The sequence below is a fragment of the Mustelus asterias genome, chromosome 14 (assembly GCF_964213995.1).
Source record: "Mustelus asterias chromosome 14, sMusAst1.hap1.1, whole genome shotgun sequence".
NCBI lineage: Eukaryota > Metazoa > Chordata > Chondrichthyes > Carcharhiniformes > Triakidae > Mustelus > Mustelus asterias.
In genome coordinates, this window is record NC_135814.1 from 49,914,352 (window position 1) to 49,933,461 (window position 19,110).

Here is a 19,110-nt window from a genome sequence, read left to right on the forward strand (position 1 = left end):
TTGGCAGGACCATGGTAGAATTCTGCCCAACGGCTCTGAGTTCTGACATTAAGCATTGAGGTACAGAGCTACAGTTCTCTGCATTCAGAACCCAAAATCCCAATTTTAAATCAGTCCACAAGGAAGAAGAATGAGGAGGTAGATCATTAAAGTGGCAGTGATTGTGCTGCATTGCTGATAACTCCCTGCCACCCTCAATTTTAACACGGCAGAACTCAGACCCGGGACAGCCTCCTTCCTAGAGGTTACTTAACAAGAGCAGCAAATTACACTTACATCGCTCCTTTAACATAGTAACAAGCATCCCAAAACTGTTCTTAAGTTGTAACCCAATGTTATAGGCTCTGCAATGTCATTTTAGGTTCAAAAGGTGAGAGGCTTGATTGGAGCCAAAATCGTTAGCAAAGCAGCAGAATGGTAAGAAGAGGCCAATGTAAGTTCCTCTTTATATAAGCATTTCTTGTAGTATTGGAGCATCACAGGTTCAGGGCCCCTCGTGAAACTGTTCAGAGAATCATAGAATCCCTATAGTGCAGAAGAAGGCCATTTGGCCCATCGAGCCTGCACCGACAACAATCCCACCCAGGCCCTGTAACCCTATATCTTTACTCTGCTAATTCCCCTGACACTAAGGGGCAATTTAGCATGGCCAATCAACCTAACCCGCACATCTTTAGACTGTGGGAGGAAACCGGAGCACCCAGAGGAAACCCACGCAGACACGGGGGGAACCTGCAAACTCCTGTGTCACTGCAAACTATGAAGGATCCTCTTGGGATGAGTGATCATAATATGGTGGAATTTCTGATACAGATGGAGGGTGAGAAAGTAGGGTCCCAAACCAGTGTCCTCTGCTTGAACAGAGGGGAGCACGATAGGATGAGGGTGGAATTGGCTAATGTAGACTGGGCGAGCAGACTGGTAGGTAGGACAGCTGAGGAACAGTGGAGGATTTTTAAGGAGATTTTTTAAAGTACTCAGCAAAAATATATTCCGGTGATAAGGAAGGACTGTAAGAAAAAGGATAACCGGACGTGGATAACGAAGGAAAAAAGGAGAGTATTAAAATAAAATCAGATGCGTACAGAGTGGCCAAAAATAGTGGAGAATTAGTGGATTGGGAAAGCTTTAAAGAAAAACAAAGAACGACTAAGAAAGCGATTAAGAAAGGAAAGATAGATTATGAAACTAAACTAGCTCAAAATATAAAAAATGATAGTAAAAGTTTTTACAAGTATATAAAAAGGAATAGAGTGGCTAGAGTGAATGTTGGACCCTTGGAAGATGAGAGGGGGGATTTAATAGTGGAAAACGAGGAAATGGCTGAGACTTTAAATAAGTTCTTTGTGTCCGTCTTCACGGTGGAAGACACAAATAGTTTGCCGAATATTAGAGATCGAGAGTTGGTGGGAGGGGAGGTCCTTAACACAATTACTGTTACTAAGGAGGTGGTGCTTGGTAGACTAATAGGACTGAAGGTAGACAAGTCCCCGGGCCCGGATGGAATGCATCCCAGGGTACTGAAAGAAATGGCTGAGGTAATAGCAGATGCGTTAGTAGTAATTTATCAAAATTCGCTGGACTCTGGGGTAGTGCCGGCTGACTGGAAAACAGCTACTGTTACACCGCTGTTTAAAAAAGGAAGTAGACAAAAGGCGGGTAACTACAGGCCGGTTAGCTTAACGTCCGTAGTTGGGAAGATGCTAGAGTCCATTATTAAAGAGGAAATAACAGAGCACCTGAATAAGAATGGTTCGATCAAGCAGACGCAGCATGGATTCATGAAGGGAAAGTCGTGTTTGACGAATCTACTGGACTTTTATGAAGATGTCACTAGTGCGGTTGACAGAGGGGAACCGGTGGATGTGGTGTTTTTAGATTTCCAGAAGGCGTTCGATAAGGTGCCTCACAAAAGGTTGCTGCAGAAGATTGGGGTACACGGAGTTAGGGGTAAGGTGTTGGCGTGGATTGGGGATTGGCTATCTAACAGGAAGCAGAGAGTTGGGATAAATGGGTGCTTTTCTGGTTGGCAGTTGGTGACCAGTGGCGTGCCGCAGGGATCGGTGCTGGGGCCTCAATTGTTTACCATTTACATAGATGATCTGGAGGAGGGGACTGAATGTAGGGTATTCAAGTTTGCTGATGACACGAAGGTGAGTGGGAAAGCGAATTGCGTGGAGGACGCGGAAAGTCTGCAGAGAGATTTGGATAGGTTGAGCGAGTGGGCGAGGATCTGGCAGATGGAATATAACGTTAGCAAATGTGAGGTTATCCACTTTGGAAGAAATAATAGTAAATTGGAATATTATTTAAATGGAGAAAAATTACATCGTGCGACTGTGCAGAGGGACCTGGGGGTCCTTGTGCACGAATCGCAAAAACTCAGTCTGCAGGTGCAGCAGGTGATCAAGAAGGCAAATGGCATGTTGGCCTTTATCGCGAGGGGGATAGAATATAAAAGCAGGGAGGTCTTGCTGCAACTGTACAAGGCACTGGTGAGGCCGCAACTGGAGTACTGTGTGCAGTTTTGGTCCCCTTATTTGCGAAAGGATATATTGGCCTTGGAGGGAGTGCAGAGAAGGTTCACCAGGTTGATACCGGAGATGAGGGGTGTAGCTTATGAGGAGAGATTAAACAGATTGGGTCTGTACTCGTTGGAGTTTAGAAGGGTGAGGGGTGATCTTATAGAGACATTAAGATAATGAAGGGGCTGGATAGGGTAGAGGTGGAGAGATTCTTTCCACTTAGAAGGGAAACCAGAACTAGAGGGCACAGCCTCAAAATAAGGGGGGGCCGGTTCAGAACAGAGTTGAGGGGGAGCTTCTTCTCTCAGAGGGTAGTGAATCTCTGGAATTCTCTGCCCATTGAAGTGGTGGAGGCTTCCTCGTTGAATATGTTTAAATCATGGGTAGATAGTTTTCTGATCGATAAGGGAATTAGGGGATATGGGGAGCAGGCGGGTAAGTGGAACTGATTCGCTTCAGATCAGCCATGATCTTGTTGAATGGCGGGGCAGGCTCGAAGGGCCAGATGGCCTACTCCTGCTCCTATTTCTTATGTTCTTATGTTCTCCACACAGACAGTCACCAGAGGCTGGAATCTAACCCAGATCCCTGGTGCTGTGAGGCAGCAGCGTTAACCACTGTGCCACCATTTCCCCAAATCCAGCTTGACCCTCTTCCTCCCATCTGTGTGTTCACTGATGTTGATGTAATTCCACCCAATTTCAGGCAGGAGACTAAGACTGGGATTTAAAATCTACCAGGCTGCACACTTTGGTGGGGGAGCTGGATGAATTGCTGCTTCTTCCCTGAATTCCTGTTCTTTGTTAAATGCAGGGCTCAACAATTTGCATCACCCCAATCTAAAAAAGTACAGGTGCTACTCCATTAGTGTTATCATATCCACTTTCAGACAGCATTGAGCTTTGTTTTATCATTCCAAACCTTGATATTTATCTAACCTGATTTTAAAGCAATTGATTGATTTTACTGGGAGACTGTGCACTGTCCCTTAATTTCTGGTCTGAAATCAAACAGTTTTTGATCATTTTTATCATCATGCACAGAATTACACTCACCCAAGGCTCCCACCCATTGACACTGTCTACACTTCCCTTTGCATCAGAAAAGCACCCAAGCATCCCAGACATACTCTCTCCTACCTTCTTCCGTCGGAAAAAAGATACAAACGTCTGAGGCCACGTACCAATCGACTCAAGAATAGCTTCTTCCTTGCTGCCATCAGACTTTTGAATGGACCTCCCTCGCATTAAGTTGGTCTTTCTCTACACCTTAGCTATTACTGTAATATGACATTCTGCACTCCTTTCCTTCTCTATGTACGGTATGCTTTTTAGGTATCGTGTGAAAGAAACAATACTTTTCACAATATACTAATACATGTGACAATAATAAATCAAAGCAAATCAAGAATTAACAATAAAAAAATTAATTTTTACTCACATTTCCAGGACCATGACTATGTCTGATCTTGATTCAAAGGCATCAACACATTGGACAAGCTTTGGATGGTGCAGACAATTCATAATACTGATTTCTTGTCTCACATTTTCCTTATCCTTTGCCGAAAAAGCTTTGAAAAACTTCCCTGCCCAAACTTTTCTAGTTTTCTTTTCAACAAGTTTGAAAACTTGTCCAAATTTGCCCCTGCAGACAAGACCACAATACTTTTGAGATACAGTTCTGCTGTTGAGTGGAATCTATTATCAATATGAAGTTGGCTACTACTGCCATATTAACAGGGGCACTCACGTTCCTATCTTCTCCAAAATATCGTAATATTCCGCAACTTTCTGATTTATGTTGATTTTAACATCGCGATAATCTGGCTCACCTTCTTTCTCGTCTGAAAGGTAAATTTTGTGGTAAAGTATCACATAGATTTTACACAATATTTAGAAAGTAAGCAGAAACTAAAAGAGAATACTTACCGTCATCAGACAGATCAGCTTCATCTCTCGGTTCTTAAAATTAAACAAAACTAAGTTAGAGCAAAATGCAACAGATTGACGTTAAAGAGAGAAAATAAACATATTGAAAAGAGTAAACAGTTGGCAGCTAATAAATCCATAAATTCTGTTAAAGCATTTTATAACAGCCCAAGTAAATATTAATAGGAATACCATCAAATTTGTATGAACTCCCTTGGTTTCAGTCCACATGGAAATGGTATTTTGGCTACTTTATGGCTGTCAACTTCAATGCAATAGCATAACTTTGAGTGGCAGCATATGGTTTAAATTAGGAGCTTACATTTTTGTGAGATAAAAAACAAGATTTCCTTTGATGCGGATGAAGCATTTGGAGACAACATAATATAAAAGGAGTCCTGGTAGATGCAGTATTATTTAACAGGACTGAACACAGGATAATAATGAAATATCTTTAAAGCATTGAAAATGTACACTATGCCAGGCATGTATTTGTTAGGGGAGAAAGTCTTGTGTGGACTATTTTACTTCCTTCAGGTAGCACTAACCTTCTTTATCTCCCACTCTGACCAAATCAGATTCTTGACTTGGCTCACTGGTCCCATAAACATTAACAGCTCGGACCCGGAATTTGTACTCTTTGTCGGGAGTTAGGTCACACACGCTGCAGGATGTGCTGCGGCAGGTGGTAAGATCTGTCCATTGGGCCTCCATGGAATTCCAAGTCTCCACATTGTAAGATTGGACAACGCTCCCTCCATCATACGTGGGGCCGTACCAGGACAGAGTCAGGGTAGAGCTACGAATGTCGGAAGAGCATGGTTTTCCAGCAGGTGGTTCGGGTCTGTCTGCAAGTAGAAAAAGGAAAAGTCAACAGCAAGATTTTACAAGGTTTCAGTGGAAGAAAATCAAAGAGTTTTCAATGTACTCCGCCATTTCCTTTATTGTTAATGTTATACCTCAACTGGATTTTTATTTTATAAATTAAAGAATCATTGAAGAGCTGATTTTGGGGGGGTCCCAGGTAGGCATAAATGGAGGGTTTGCGGATTGAAAGTTGTGTTGAGTCACTCACCACCCTTCCAGGCTGGAGCTCCGATACTGCCACCTTGGAAAAGTGGTCCAGGATTTCTGACCTGACTGCTGGCCTCTTTCATAGAGGAAGTCACTTGAGATGTAAATTTGAGTCATATAATGTACATAGGATCAGAATTGCAATTTGGAGGTAGAAATGGCTGCAGTGTGCACTTCACATGCTCCACCCCATGTTCCAGGTACAGAACAACCCGACTGGTGATCCTCACAGGGACTGCAGGAAGCTGCTCAGAAAATGACCCAGGAAATCTGTGACTTTTGTTCAGTTCCTAACTGGGCAGATCTCTTCCCGCAGACTCTGACTGTCAGCCGGTTCAACGTGGCAAAAGACAAATTTCCTGCCTTCCCAAAACCATGAGCTGTAGTAAGGCATCAGTTCGATGTCTGCAGCCTTCCAGTTGCACTTCCATGAAGCCTGGGCTGCAAAATGGGTCAAATTTAACAACAGGAACAGTTGCCAGGCAGGGTCGCTGGTTAAATCACTCCATCTGACGAAGGGGCAGCGTTCCGAAAGCTTATGGTATTTGCTACCAAATAAACCTGTTGGACTTTAACCTGGTGTTGTGAGACTTCTTACTGTAAATCACCCATATCATGGGCAACACGATGACACAGCGGTTAGCACTGCTGCCTCACAGTTCCAGAGACCAGGGTTTGATTCTTGGCTTGGGTAACTGTCTGTGTGGAGTCTGCATGTTCTCCCCATGTCTGCGTGGGTTTCCTCTGGGTACTCTGGTTTCCTCCCACAGTCCAATGACGTGCTGGTTAGGTGCATTGGCCATGTTAAATTCTCCCTTAGTGTACCTGAACAGGCGCTGGAGTGTGGAGACTAGGGGATTTTCACAGTAACTTAATTGCAGTGTTAATGTAAGCCTACTTGTGACATAAAAGATAAACTTATCAGGCCATTCTGTATTCACACGAAGCTATGCCACAGTGGATTAATGCGAGATTGATAACCCAGGTTTTTCTGCAGCACTAAAAGGTGCCATTCCGGGAAGCTGCACGCAGAATGTTTTAATGGCTTAACTTTATTCTCATTGTGTTTCATTTCTTTCAAAGGGCATTATTGGTTTTGGGTCAAGTAATATGACTCAAAGCCTCGAAAACTAAGCAATTTTCTTTTTTGGAGGACGTGAAGCAAAATACAAACTTTAAGCTAAGCTCTTTCCTCCAGTCAGTACTAAAGAAGGTTAAAGACATCAAGCTGTAATTCTGAATGTACGGCTCCAGGCATTATTAGTCTGTCTAATAAAAGTAAATTAAAGATTCTGCATATCAACCTAATTCTACATGCTGTGAATCCCTAGTATTTTCTGCTTGATTGAAGTTAACTTTCAATGTTCTTGATAAGACATGTGAGGAGAAAGTCATGAGCCCTTGAAAGAATTTTATCAGGGAAAGAATGGCAAAAATAAACTGTTAAGACAATTAATTGATATATACTCTTGTAGCCAAAATCTGAAAGGATTTTGATCTTTTGCTAAAGTTAAGCTGGTAGATCAGTGCTGAGCATCTGTCCACTTACAAGCTCTTATTCTGGGGAAAGACTCATTACTTGGAATGGAAGTATCAGACGGTTGATCCAACTGTTAAAGAGGAATTTAGCTTGCTTCACATTTACTTTATACCACTTGGATGCTCGAGGAATAGTTGGTCTTTGTTGTATATGTTCCACAGGTGTAAAACAAGTGCACAAAGATCGAATTCTGGGACACATAGAAACATAGAAGATAGAAGCAGGAGGAGGCCATTCGGCCCTTCGAGCCTGCACCGCCATTCATCACGATCATGGCTGATCGTCCAACTCAATAGCCTAATCCTGCTTTCTCCCCATAACTTTCGATCCCATTCGCCCCAAGTGTTATATCCAGCCACCTCTTGAATACATTCAATGTTTTGGCATCAACTACTCCCTGTGGTAATGAATTCCATAGGCTCACCGCTCTTTGCGTAAAGAAATGTTTCCTCATCTCCGTCCTAAATGGTCTACCGCGAATCTTCAGAGTCTTGTTCTCCAAAAATGTTTGAAATCAGGCTGCATGATGAGGAGCTTGTCTACATTGCCTATTAGATCACCTTCAAATGTCTGTTTAATTACCCACTTTAGACATTAACCCCAGGTCTGCTTTGCTCAGGTTTTCTGAATGTAGATGCAACTTTCCTCCCACAAAGAGGTGCTGTTTAGGTGCACTGGCCATGTTGAATTCTTCCTCAGTGTACCCTAACAGGCACCAGAGTGTGGCGACTAGGGGATTTTCACAGTAACTTCATTGCAGTGTTAATGTAAGCCTACTTGTGACACCAATAAATAAACTTAAAATGTAAAACCTAAACTTAAACCTAGCCAGTGGCAACCATTAAAACAGCGGATACATTTTGTTTTACTTCTAATGTGGGGCCAGAAGGACATTTTGCCTTTTTCTGGCTCTGCAGTATATCTGGCGGCTGTGATTACTTCACAATATCTCCTGCACGGGCTTATACCTGAGGTCTACTGCTAACAAGGCAGGCTACCCAAAAGTAAAGGCTTCCCTTGGGAAAGCTGTTTGTTGAGGCACAGGGAGCTCTGCCAGCTTGATCTGAATATATGGATGAGGATTGAGGATGGTGCTTTAGAAATCTTTGGACCTCTGTCTTTGACAGCTCAGTACCTGTTCCACGCTGTAAAAATGAGTCTGACTAATTGCATGGAATGACTTAGAGCATAGAGCACAGAAACAGACCATGTTAAATGTCTGATAGTCAGATGGTTAAGTAGAAAAACAAATGCCAATGCTTTCTTTAATGCCCGATTTATTTACAGAATGAAACATTACAAACGCCTGCCTCGCCCTTAATCACCACCCAGTGTTCTGGAAATTTCTCTTTATATGCTCTTCTCAAAACCAATAAAATAAACAAATAAACTGGTTAAATTGACAGCCCCTTAAAGGGCCACTGTAACAAAAAACAAAACCTTCAGAGGAAAATTTATCAAATTAAATCAAAATGGTGTTCCCTGGGCTGCCAATGCACTGCAGCCCCTGCTTTGCCCAGTCACGAAAGGCCTTGAACGTACTGGTAGGATCTGCATTCTCTCTCTCCAGGGACATCTGGGCATGAACGTAACCGAGACAGTCTCTCTTTTTTATGATCTCTAAGTTCTTAATCTATCAATGTCCTCCGCTTGTATAGTCTTAAGCCTTAACAATAATACAATAACATATCACGAACGGGTCATTTGTCTCAATCAGTCTATACTGGTGTTTACGCTCCATGCAAGCCTTGTCTCACCCTTGTTCAACTAACCCTATCATCAGAGAATTATTCCCTTCTCCCTCATATACACAGCTAGCTTCCTTTTAAAGGCATCTATAGCTCACTCTGATTGCAAGCTCCACATTTTCACCATTCTCTGGAGGTTTCCTTATTTGATTTCTTGGTAACTATTTTATATTGATTGTCTCTGGTTTTGCACTCCTCCACAAGTCAAAACAAACCCTCTGGCTGGGATTTTCCAGCCGCACTTGGTCCAAGACCAGAAAATCCCACCCAAAGTCAACAGACCCTTGCATAGTCCTGTCCCGCCTGCTACAATTCCCGTGGCGGGTGGGACTGGAAAATTCCAGCCACTGTGTTTACTCTATCAAAGCCTTTCATAATTAAAGAACAAACTTTATTAGGTTACCCCTCAGCCTTCTCCTTTCAAGAGAAAAGACATCCAGCCTGATCATTCTTTCCCCGAAACTTGCTGTTCTGTCAGCATTCTTGTAACTCGTTTTTGCACTCCCTTCAGTGCTTCAATATCCTTTTGCAATATGGGGATCAGAGATGTTCAGAGTATTCCACTTGTGGTCTCACCGAAGTTTGGTACAGATTTAATAATAACTTTTCAACTTTCCAATTTTTTCCTTTCATAAGTAAACCCTGCTTGGTTTGCTACATTTTTACAGCCTATTAACTTGTCTTATTATCGTTAATGATGAGTGTTTGTACTCCAAGATCACTTTGCTCCTCTTTCCCATTGAGATTCTTATTTTCCAAGTAATATGAAATCTCCTTATTTTTCTTAACAAAATGTAATACCTCACACTTGTTCATGCCAAAATCCGCATTTCTATAGTATCTTTAACATAGTAATACATCCAAAGATGCTTCACAGTGCAAGTCAACCTGCTGTAATGTTCCAGTGAAGCCCAATGCAAGCTTGAGGAGCAGCACCTCAATTTCTGATTAGGTACGATATAGGTTTCTGCACTCAACATTGAGCAACTTCAGACCATGAACTCTGTCCTCCATTTTATCTTTCTTTCCCCTAGTGCCAGTCTGTATCTTGCTCTCATGTTTTTGCTTTCCGACAGCATTGACTTTTATTCTGCTCTTCACACATTCTGCTATTTCATTTTCAGACAGCGCTGACCTTTATTCTACTATTAACACCTACTCTGTATCAACGTTTTGTTCCTTTACTACTAGCATTCCCACCCTCTTTGCCATTTGTCTTCCTTGAGATCTTTGCAATTTAATCTCCCCTGCCCTCTCAACTATCCCTGATCTTCCCTTTATGCTTCTGCCTTTTCAACATAAAACCTATCACATTTCTACCTCTGCAGATCCTGGAATCTGAAACAAAAACAGAAAATGCTGGAAAATCTCAGCAGGTCTGACAGCATCTGTGAAGAGAAAATAGAGCCAACAGTTCGAGTCTGGAAGACCCTTTGCCAGAGTGTCTGGTGAAGGATCTGGCAAAGGATCATCCAGACTCGAAATGTCGGCTCTGTTCTCTCTCCACAGATGCTGTCAGACCTGCTGAAAGTTTCCAGCATTTTCTGCATTTATATTTCTACCTCTCTTCAGTTCTAAAGAAGAGTCATATTGGACTTGAGACGTTGGGCAGAATTTTCCTATCCCGCCCATAGCAGCTTTGGTGGCAGGCAGGCAGGTACGGAGAATCCAGCGGGAGCCAAAAAAATCAGAAACCCGCCAGCACTAAAACAGTTTGAAATTCTCCCAGTGTCAGATTATTGGCAGGTCGGTTCTGCCTGGTGGTGTGACCGCCATTTTCATTCATTTGCATCTCATGAGTGCACATTAAAACAGCTGCTTGCTCAAATATCAGGCCTTCCAATTGTGTGTCCCATTGCCGTTGGCATCAAACACGTTTGAAAAAAAATGATGCAGACAGAGTGGAGCTCAGTTTGCTCACTTCAATGTGTGTGCATCATATGTAGCCTACCTGCCATAGCACTGAATGTCACTCTGCTGGGGAAGACCAATTTGTGCCCTTCAGCTCCGTACCGAGCTGGTTTATATGGACAGCATGGTGCTGCGGGACTCATGGACCCTCCAGTCCAACAGCCTGAAGGTCTGACGTTTGACTGGGGCTGGGGTGCCAGGTGAGGGGTGGGTGGGCTGATAAAGCCAAGGGGGGGGACAATGTTGAAGGAGGGTTGTGGAACAATGGGAGAAGGGCGAGAGTGCACAATTACAGGTAGAGGTGCAAGGAGGTGGATAAGGATGATGAATAATGGAAAGCAGAGGGAAGACTGAGGGGGAGGGTGGGGGGGGGGGGGGAATGCTGAGTCCTGACAAGTCTGCGTGAAATGCTCAAATGTAAGGGTCAAAGGGATACCACATTGTTTACCAAATCAAGAATTGCACTGGCTCCAGATGGGATGAGTAGAGGTCTCCGTGGGGCAGGAGATGGGCTCAGGGGAAGGGTGGGGATGTCCACCACAAAAATGACTGGATCTAGAACGTCTACAGGGGTCGCTGCTGGGGAATAAGGGCTGCCCACTTAAACAGTGGCTGATGACTTCAATGCACTCGTGCCAAGGAGAGATACAACACTGCTCACAACTTCACACGCTCCTTCATACAGTAGACGAAAGTAGACCATAAGACTTTGGAAGATGCAATTCAGATGCCTGGACCACTCAGGGTGCTCTATGCAATACTAACTGGAATGGGTTTCCTACATGGCACCACATCTACAAACATCCACTCCCTCCACCACCGATGCTCAGTAGCAGCAGCGTGTATTATCTACAAGATGCACTGCAGCAATTCACAAAGATCCTTAGACAGCACCTTCCAAGCCCATGACCACTTCCATCTGGAAGGACAATGGCAGCAGATACATGGGAACATCATCACCTGCAAGTTCCCCTCCAAGCCACTCACCATCCTGACTTGGAAATATATCGCCGTTCCTTCGCAGTCGTGGGGTCAAAATCCTGGAACTCCCTGTCTAATGGCATTGTGGGTCAACCTACAGCACATGGACTGCAGCGATTCAAGCAGGGGCTCACCACCACCTTTTCAAGCGCAACTAGGGATCAGCAATAAATGCTGGCCAGCGATGCCCATGTTCCACGAATGAATAAAAGATCCCAGTTTGGGCTGAATGGCCTCCATTTACACTGTAGGGATTCTGTGATTTTATGCGTGATATCCGTGAAGAGCGTCATCATTTGAGTATGTGATGCCATGCTGAGGTTGTGGGGGGAGGATGGGAATCAGCAGCTAGAAGGGAGGTGGCTCACAGCACATCCTCTCCATGCTGATTCTGAGTCCTTTGAGTGTCTGAACGATGGATCCCACCCCCATCCCTGGGAGCTCGCAAGCAACCCTGCATCGGTTCCCAACATGGCGGGGTTAATAATGGTTTCATATCAGCAGCCGTGGGATGAGGCCCTTAATTTCTCATTTAAGGACTTCAGTCAGCAGTGGAGTCGGAAGACCTTTCCGTCATGGACTTAATCGGAGTGGAGGCAGGAAGGTGGCAGGGTCCCCATCTGCCGCTCTTCTGCCTGAATAAATATCTCCCTTCCACCCCCACCCTCCCCACTGACACCCCAGGTCATTAAACATACCACAAGAGAGGACACAAGATATCACCCATTATGTGCAAAGTATGGTTGCTCTCATTAGATTAAAAGAAATGGTGGGGCAGGAGTATTGCTATGTGGCCTATCGATTCGATGTTGCTTATCAATAAGATCATGGCTGATCTGCAACCACAATTCCACTTTCCATCCTGATCCCTGTATCTTTTGATTCCCCCTCAGCTCAAACCTCCATCCAATTCAGTTTTGAACATACTCAACAAATGAGCACACGCAGAGCTTTGGGGTAGAGAATTCTAAAGATTCACAACCCACTGAGTGAAGACATTCCTCCTCGTCACAGTCCAGAACGATCGACTGCACAGGCTGCAAATATACATCCCTCGAGAAAAGATCTTCTACATTCTTTGCTCTTGACATGTCATTGTAATGTTGTGGTGTGAAAACCAAAAGTTGAAAATGGAACAAGTATTTATACAGATCCACCCCGCTCCCCCCCCCCGCTCCCTGGAAATTAAACCACAAAACAACTTCTTTGAAGATTACTTGGTTTCCCTGAAATGCAATTAAGTTTTTTTTGGCAACTATCCAGAGGGAGAATTTAAAAGCCCACAGAAGCAAATACTGCGGTATTATTTTTCATACCAAAATAACTTTCCACATGAACATATTAGTAAGTCTGCAGACACAAATTTCTTTTGATGTTTATGGAGCACAGCCTGAAAAGGCCTTTTCGAAGCACTTTCAAAATGGGTTCCCAAACTCATGCCCTAAATTGTATTTTATTTGCATAGGATGGCAATGTAGAGCCTAAAAACAAACAACATAATTCTTCAAACAGAAGTTTAAACCCCATTGTTCATACGCAGCTCAAATTGCTATTCGCCACAAGACAGTTTAGACTACATTCCAGTGTCACTAAAAGGCAGAAAAAAAATTGAAACTAACAAAAGTATGCTATTGATTTAAAAGAACAAGTACCTTAACAAATAAACCTGAGGAAGTCACTAAAGAGTTAATTATCTCTCTCCAATTTCAATCAGACACAGGCTCTTGTTATTAGTATTATTTATTTTAAGCCATTCATAATCATAGCAACATATGCCATTACTCTTTCTCCAATGAAGTAGCATTGATGTTCCAAATGTGTTACAAACTGCAGCAAGCGGTCGCTTTATTCGTTCCATGTATCTTTTCACTGTTAAAAATGTAAATACTAGATGCTACTCTTTGAGACAAGGACATGACAGAGAGAGCCAGTCTGACTATCTGGAAAAGCAAATTTGAGCTTGGAATCTGAAGGAAATTGCATGCCCACAACTTACAAACATTATGGTGAAGGCAATGAAACATTTTTCTGTCTCTACACGTTCTATTTTCCTCGACAAGCACTCCTCCATGTACTCTTTTGGTATTGTAGCTATGAAATGCCATTGGTGTGAGAACATCCAGATAAATCTGACTTGTCAATTGCCATGGAATTTAACAATAAATTCCAGTTCATCACTTGGGATTTAAATTTCATTTTGTTTTTTAAAGCATTCAATAGATCCAAAACTGTAGGAATTATCTTCCTTCAAAATCAGGCAAGATCTCAAGGTTGGAAGGAACCAGATTTATCCCATCTGCTTTTTTAGCAGTTGTATCCAACAAATTATTTATTTTCAAGGTACGTGTCCAATGTTAACTTCAGGAGATCAAAGGCAAGATGTTCTATATCTACTGGGCAATAGTAGAAATACATTCGGTTTGTTCTCTGATACTTTTTCAAGCAGGTTGGTCCAGTATTATTGGCAATGCATGCCTCAAACGGGTCAGTGGTTGATTTTAATACAAATTTGGGTGTGCATCATGTCTGCATACCATTGTTCTAGTGTGCAATACTCCTGACTTTAAAAATGCCCAGTGTAAATGGATGTTCAGAGTTTATAAGTGGCCATAAACAATGAGGTCACAGAAAGGACACAATATAAACAGGAGTGTACTCTTCGCATTTCTTTTTCCTACCAGCCAGTATGACGAGAGCTATCTCACCACATTGCTGCCAATACCATGCCTGCTTATTTTCTAAACTTACTAACAACTTTCTGAGAGTCCAAGTGGATCACATCAATATTCTCATCCTTGTTACGAGTGTGAGGGTTTATAAGATGGTTATGTTTTAAACTGCCTCCTTTAATTCAAGGCAAAATGGAGTATGGAGAGGGGAATGTGATCTCCTATTCATTCAGCCTGATGATAAGCCTATGTCACCTATTTGGAAAGGGCAATGTGGGCCCAGGTCATAGAAAGAATACATTCATAGAAACCCTACAGTGCAGAAGGAGGCCATTCGGCCCATCGAGTCTGCACCGACCACAATCCCATCCAGGCCCTACCCCCACATATTTTACCCGCTAATCCCTCTAACCTACACATCCCAGGACTCGAAGGGGCAATTTTTTTTTTAACCAGGCCAATCAACCTAACCCGCACATCTTTGGACTGTGGGAGGAAACCGGAGCACCCGGAGGAAACCCACACAGACACGAGGAGAATGTGCAAACTCCACACAGACAGTGACCCGAGCCGGGAATCGAACCCGGGACCCTGGAGCTGTGAAGCAGCAGTGCTAACCACTGTGCTACCGTGCCGCCCTGCATACCCATGCGCAAGCTTTCACACCCAGACACAAATAAAGCAGTTGACTTTGTAAAAAATAAAAGCAAATTGCTGCGGATGCTGAAATCTGAAACCAAAAGAGAAAACGCTGGAAAATCTCAGCAGGTCTGGCAGCATCTGTAAGGAGAGAAAAGAACTGATGTTTCGAATCCAGATGACCCTTTGTCAAAGCTTTGACTTTGTAGCTTGGAGACTTTCAGAGTCAGAGACCCTGGACACAGGCAGAGAGAGAGAGAGAGAGCTTAATGACACTGGAAGCTTCGGCCTGGCATGGTGGGGAAAAGGATTCACCAGAGTGGATTTTGCTGCTAGAAGTTGATGGGCAGAATTCTCCCATTTTGAAACTAAATGCCACGGTGGGTGCAGGAATATGGAGTGTTCCCTGCTGTACCGTTCAATGGGTAAACGTGTCAAATTTTCCAACGCAAAGCTCATTAATTGTGTATCCGGGTGTTTCACACTGTATTCAGTGGTGGGGCAGGACTGAATGGGATATATTCCGTCATCATGTCTGGGCACCATACTGAAAAGGTGGCTAACATCACTAACCCGCTATTGAAGAAAGAAGATGGACCATCTGAAAATGAAGAAAGATCTCCAGGAGCACTCTGAGATTGGAAGATGGACCCCTCGAGGACAATGAATCTGGAAGGTCCACTATGCCACTATCACCCTCCCATCCCCGCAGCCCCCCCCACCCCCTCCCAAATCCACCCATGGCTGTGGTGTTCCAGGGTCCAGGATTGCAGGTTGCCTCCATCCTGAACCCCAGAAGCAGCCCCAGACATTGTTCAGATGAGTCCTGGCATCTGCCCATCCATGGTTTTCTGACTATCTTTCAATGCCGGGATGTTTCCCGCTGGTACCACAGAAACTCTGCAGTGGGAAATAGGGCCTAAAACCTTTCCATTTTGTCAACTGATGTCCTTAATAGCTTTTCATGAATTTTCCCTCCCAAACCCCTTCTCATCATGTATCATTTGTATATCACCACCACTTTTTCTCAGTATTGTCGGCTTTGTTGATCATTCTGGAAGCATGGAATTGTGGAGCCCAGAAGGAGGCCATTTAGCCCATTGAGAGTAAATTGTTTCCAGTGCCCAAAAGTCCCAGCAATTTGTGACGAAGAAGAGCAATGCTATGAGTCACGACAAATTACTGGATGGTTTGTATTATTCCACCATTAGCCTTGCAAAAATGGGATCTCAGCCTTAACCTCCCCATGAATGTCATGAAGTTGCTGGATTTTTGCTGCAAATATTAATTACACCCACTGCTGTAAATTAGGTTGTAAGGACCTTTCACTGGGCTGATTTTTGGTCCCGACCTGACACTTGGGTCAGAATTCTCTAGCTGTTTACAATGGCGGGATTCTCTGGTCCTGCTGGCTACACACCCCCTGCCACAGGTTTCCCGCCAACCTGGGGGGGGGGGGGGGGGGGGGGGGGGGTGCGCGTGGCTTCAAAGGAAATTCCCATTAAGTGTGGCAGGACCAGAGTCTCCAACCACTGAGAAAATCGCTGACGAGAGGCCAGAGAATTTCACCCTTAACCTAGACAGGAAACAATTGAAACTATGCAGATTTGTTCCTGCAGATTAAAAAGTATTCCGAGAGGTTTTTTAAATTCTAAATTTTGTTCCGTGTTTTTTCAAAATTACTTTTCCCAGCCGCCTGTTTCGCTCTTTTAATCTAGAGCGTGATCTTACCTGCCGTTTACACCACACTCCCGCTTCAGCGAAGTCGGAGAATTTTTGGCAGCCAGCCAAATTTCCGTTCACTGCAGCAGGATAGGAAAATCCTGCTGGCATGAATAGTGGTAAGATTCTGGCCCTACTCTTTCTTTCCACCTTTTCATTTCTTTTTCTGTATCTTGACTCTAATCCACCCTATTTTCCTCTCTGTTGTTCCTTTCTTCCTTCATTCTTACATTTCATTGGCTCCACCATTCACCAGAGTACCAGATGTCCCATTGGCCTCACTGTGTGGTTATTAGCTCACACCTCCAGCAGTCTGAAGAGCTAAATAACTGGAGCTAAAGGGTGCAGGAAAATGTTCAACACGTGGTGCTCACTGTGAGATGCTCGGCTTCAGCAAATTATGGCCCAATAATTATTTTTATGCTGGAAAGTGATGCCAATAATGCACAACTCATTTATTCTGATGGCAAAGGTATTTGCTGTGTCTATTATAGATTATTTTTAAAGGGCCAAGCTCCCTGTATTTTCACAAGAAATATACAATTAGATGTTTAGATGCTTGAGTGGCAGATGAAGAACAGACACACACTAATATAATTTCTCTTCCTCGACTGTGCAACCACCAAAGCACTTAGTGATCAACAAGCCAACTTGAATAAAATTCATGCTGAGACTGTTGGCAACACCACTCTTTTTAAATAAATTATATGGAGAAACCGAAACCATAAAAGGCTATAATTGAAGTTTCCCTCCAACAGGAACAGCCTCCAGCTACTGACAATCTTTACTGCTTACTGCAAGATTGTTTTAAGCATACTTTTTATGGGACAATCCCTTGTTGGAAACATCTCTGTTATTTTAACAGCAAACAGGGCCTTACGAAATTTTTTTACAACGCTAACATAAAACGCAATCAATTGTGCTTTAAAAACTAGTTGAACAAAGTAGTTAACCAAGATCCATCAAATATGTACTTCACCAGAACATTCTGAATATGTTACTCAATGTTCAGCCCCAATAGAATCATAATGAAACATGTGGGCAGAGATCTCTTTTTTTCAAATTTATTTATTTATTGCTTTTATTTAACAATATTAAATTGAAAAGTGGCCGTGACCATAATGGAATGCATTCCACTGCATTGTGGCCTGAACCCTCTAGCTGTCAATGTTGTCCAACCCTATCAACTTGTGGCTTTGGCTGAACCCCTTCTACACTCCAAACCAAAGATGGACGATCAGGTGCAAATCTCCTCTGCTGCTGTTTGCAATCTCTTGCTCTTGGCTGCATTGCCTCCATTCCCCATGATTCAAAAAAGTTAACAAAAACTGGAGAGAAGAAAGAAAACCAACAAAAAGAGATAGAAGGGACAGGGGGCAGGGGAGACCTACTGAAAGAAAGTGAGGTGCAGAAAGTCGGAAGCTGAATGAATGAAGAAGAGTGAACAGAATCAGTGTACACACCAGAGAAAATGAGAGCAATTATGAGAGAAACTGTGACAAAGAAAGAGAGGAGAGAAAAATAGCATGGAGAGAGAGAGAGAGAAAATGGAGCAACTGTACTTGATGTGACCCAGTCCAAGATGACAGCCCTGGCTTTCCTCCTCACTCCTTTCTAAAGATACATGCCATGCTGCTTGGCCTGTTCCTGACCATCTGTTTCCATTGCACCTGTATCTGTCCATCACTGATTTTACATCACTCCTGAGGTAACTTGCCTCCTTTCCCTATGGAAACCCAGGACCTCATAGCACAGAGAAGCAATGGAAGAGGAATCCCAGCTTCTCGGGACTTGTCTTTTTATTCTTCTTATTTTGGTTTTCTTCTCCAACCCCTTTTCTACTTTTTTCTATTGCTGTCCTTCTGCCGTATCATGACCTGAAATCAGTACTATGTGTCAAAGACACACTGGACCTGATTTTTACCCCTGGTGGAAAACCAGGGGAAGCTCACAGCCTGTGAATCTCCTTGGGAGGTCATACCCAATTTCAAAGACTAGCACCACCCTCAGTTTACAGCTAAGTGTGTGAGGGTGAGGTTAAGCATGTGACTGTTAGTTATGAAACTGATTGATCAAGATTGCTAGTAGGTAAGAGAAGGGACTGTGTTGAATTGGGCAATATGTGAGTCTGGTGGTGCAGCTGAAGATATGTTCACTGATCTTGATCCTTCCCGTGAGCTCGCTAAATTCTTGTGGCAGTGCATCCAGATCCTCAGGGCTGGATTCCTGGCATTGACCGCCATGGCTGTCTGGTCCCACTGCCTTCACAATGTTTGTCTGGAGTGTCTCCTGGTCTCCAGTGGATGTAGGATCCCTTGCTTCCTCTACACCTCCTGCACCAAAGCCCTCACTGCAACATCAGAGAACCTTGGA

General features: G+C 43.4%; 1 protein-coding gene across 2 annotated transcripts in view; it reads right to left on the reverse strand.

Annotated features, from left to right (window-relative positions):
* The window catches only part of mylkb (myosin light chain kinase b), a 341,548-nt gene that overhangs the window by 47,437 nt on the left and 275,001 nt on the right, over positions 1-19,110 (reverse strand). For both annotated transcript variants that reach the window (XM_078228351.1, XM_078228350.1), the window contains 4 exons: positions 5,002-5,301; positions 4,454-4,486; positions 4,275-4,368; positions 3,966-4,169 (listed from right to left, as the gene is read on the reverse strand). In XM_078228351.1, coding sequence (XP_078084477.1) covers positions 3,966-4,169; positions 4,275-4,368; positions 4,454-4,486; positions 5,002-5,301 — 631 coding nt within the window. The remainder of the gene's footprint in view (positions 1-3,965; positions 4,170-4,274; positions 4,369-4,453; positions 4,487-5,001; positions 5,302-19,110) is intronic.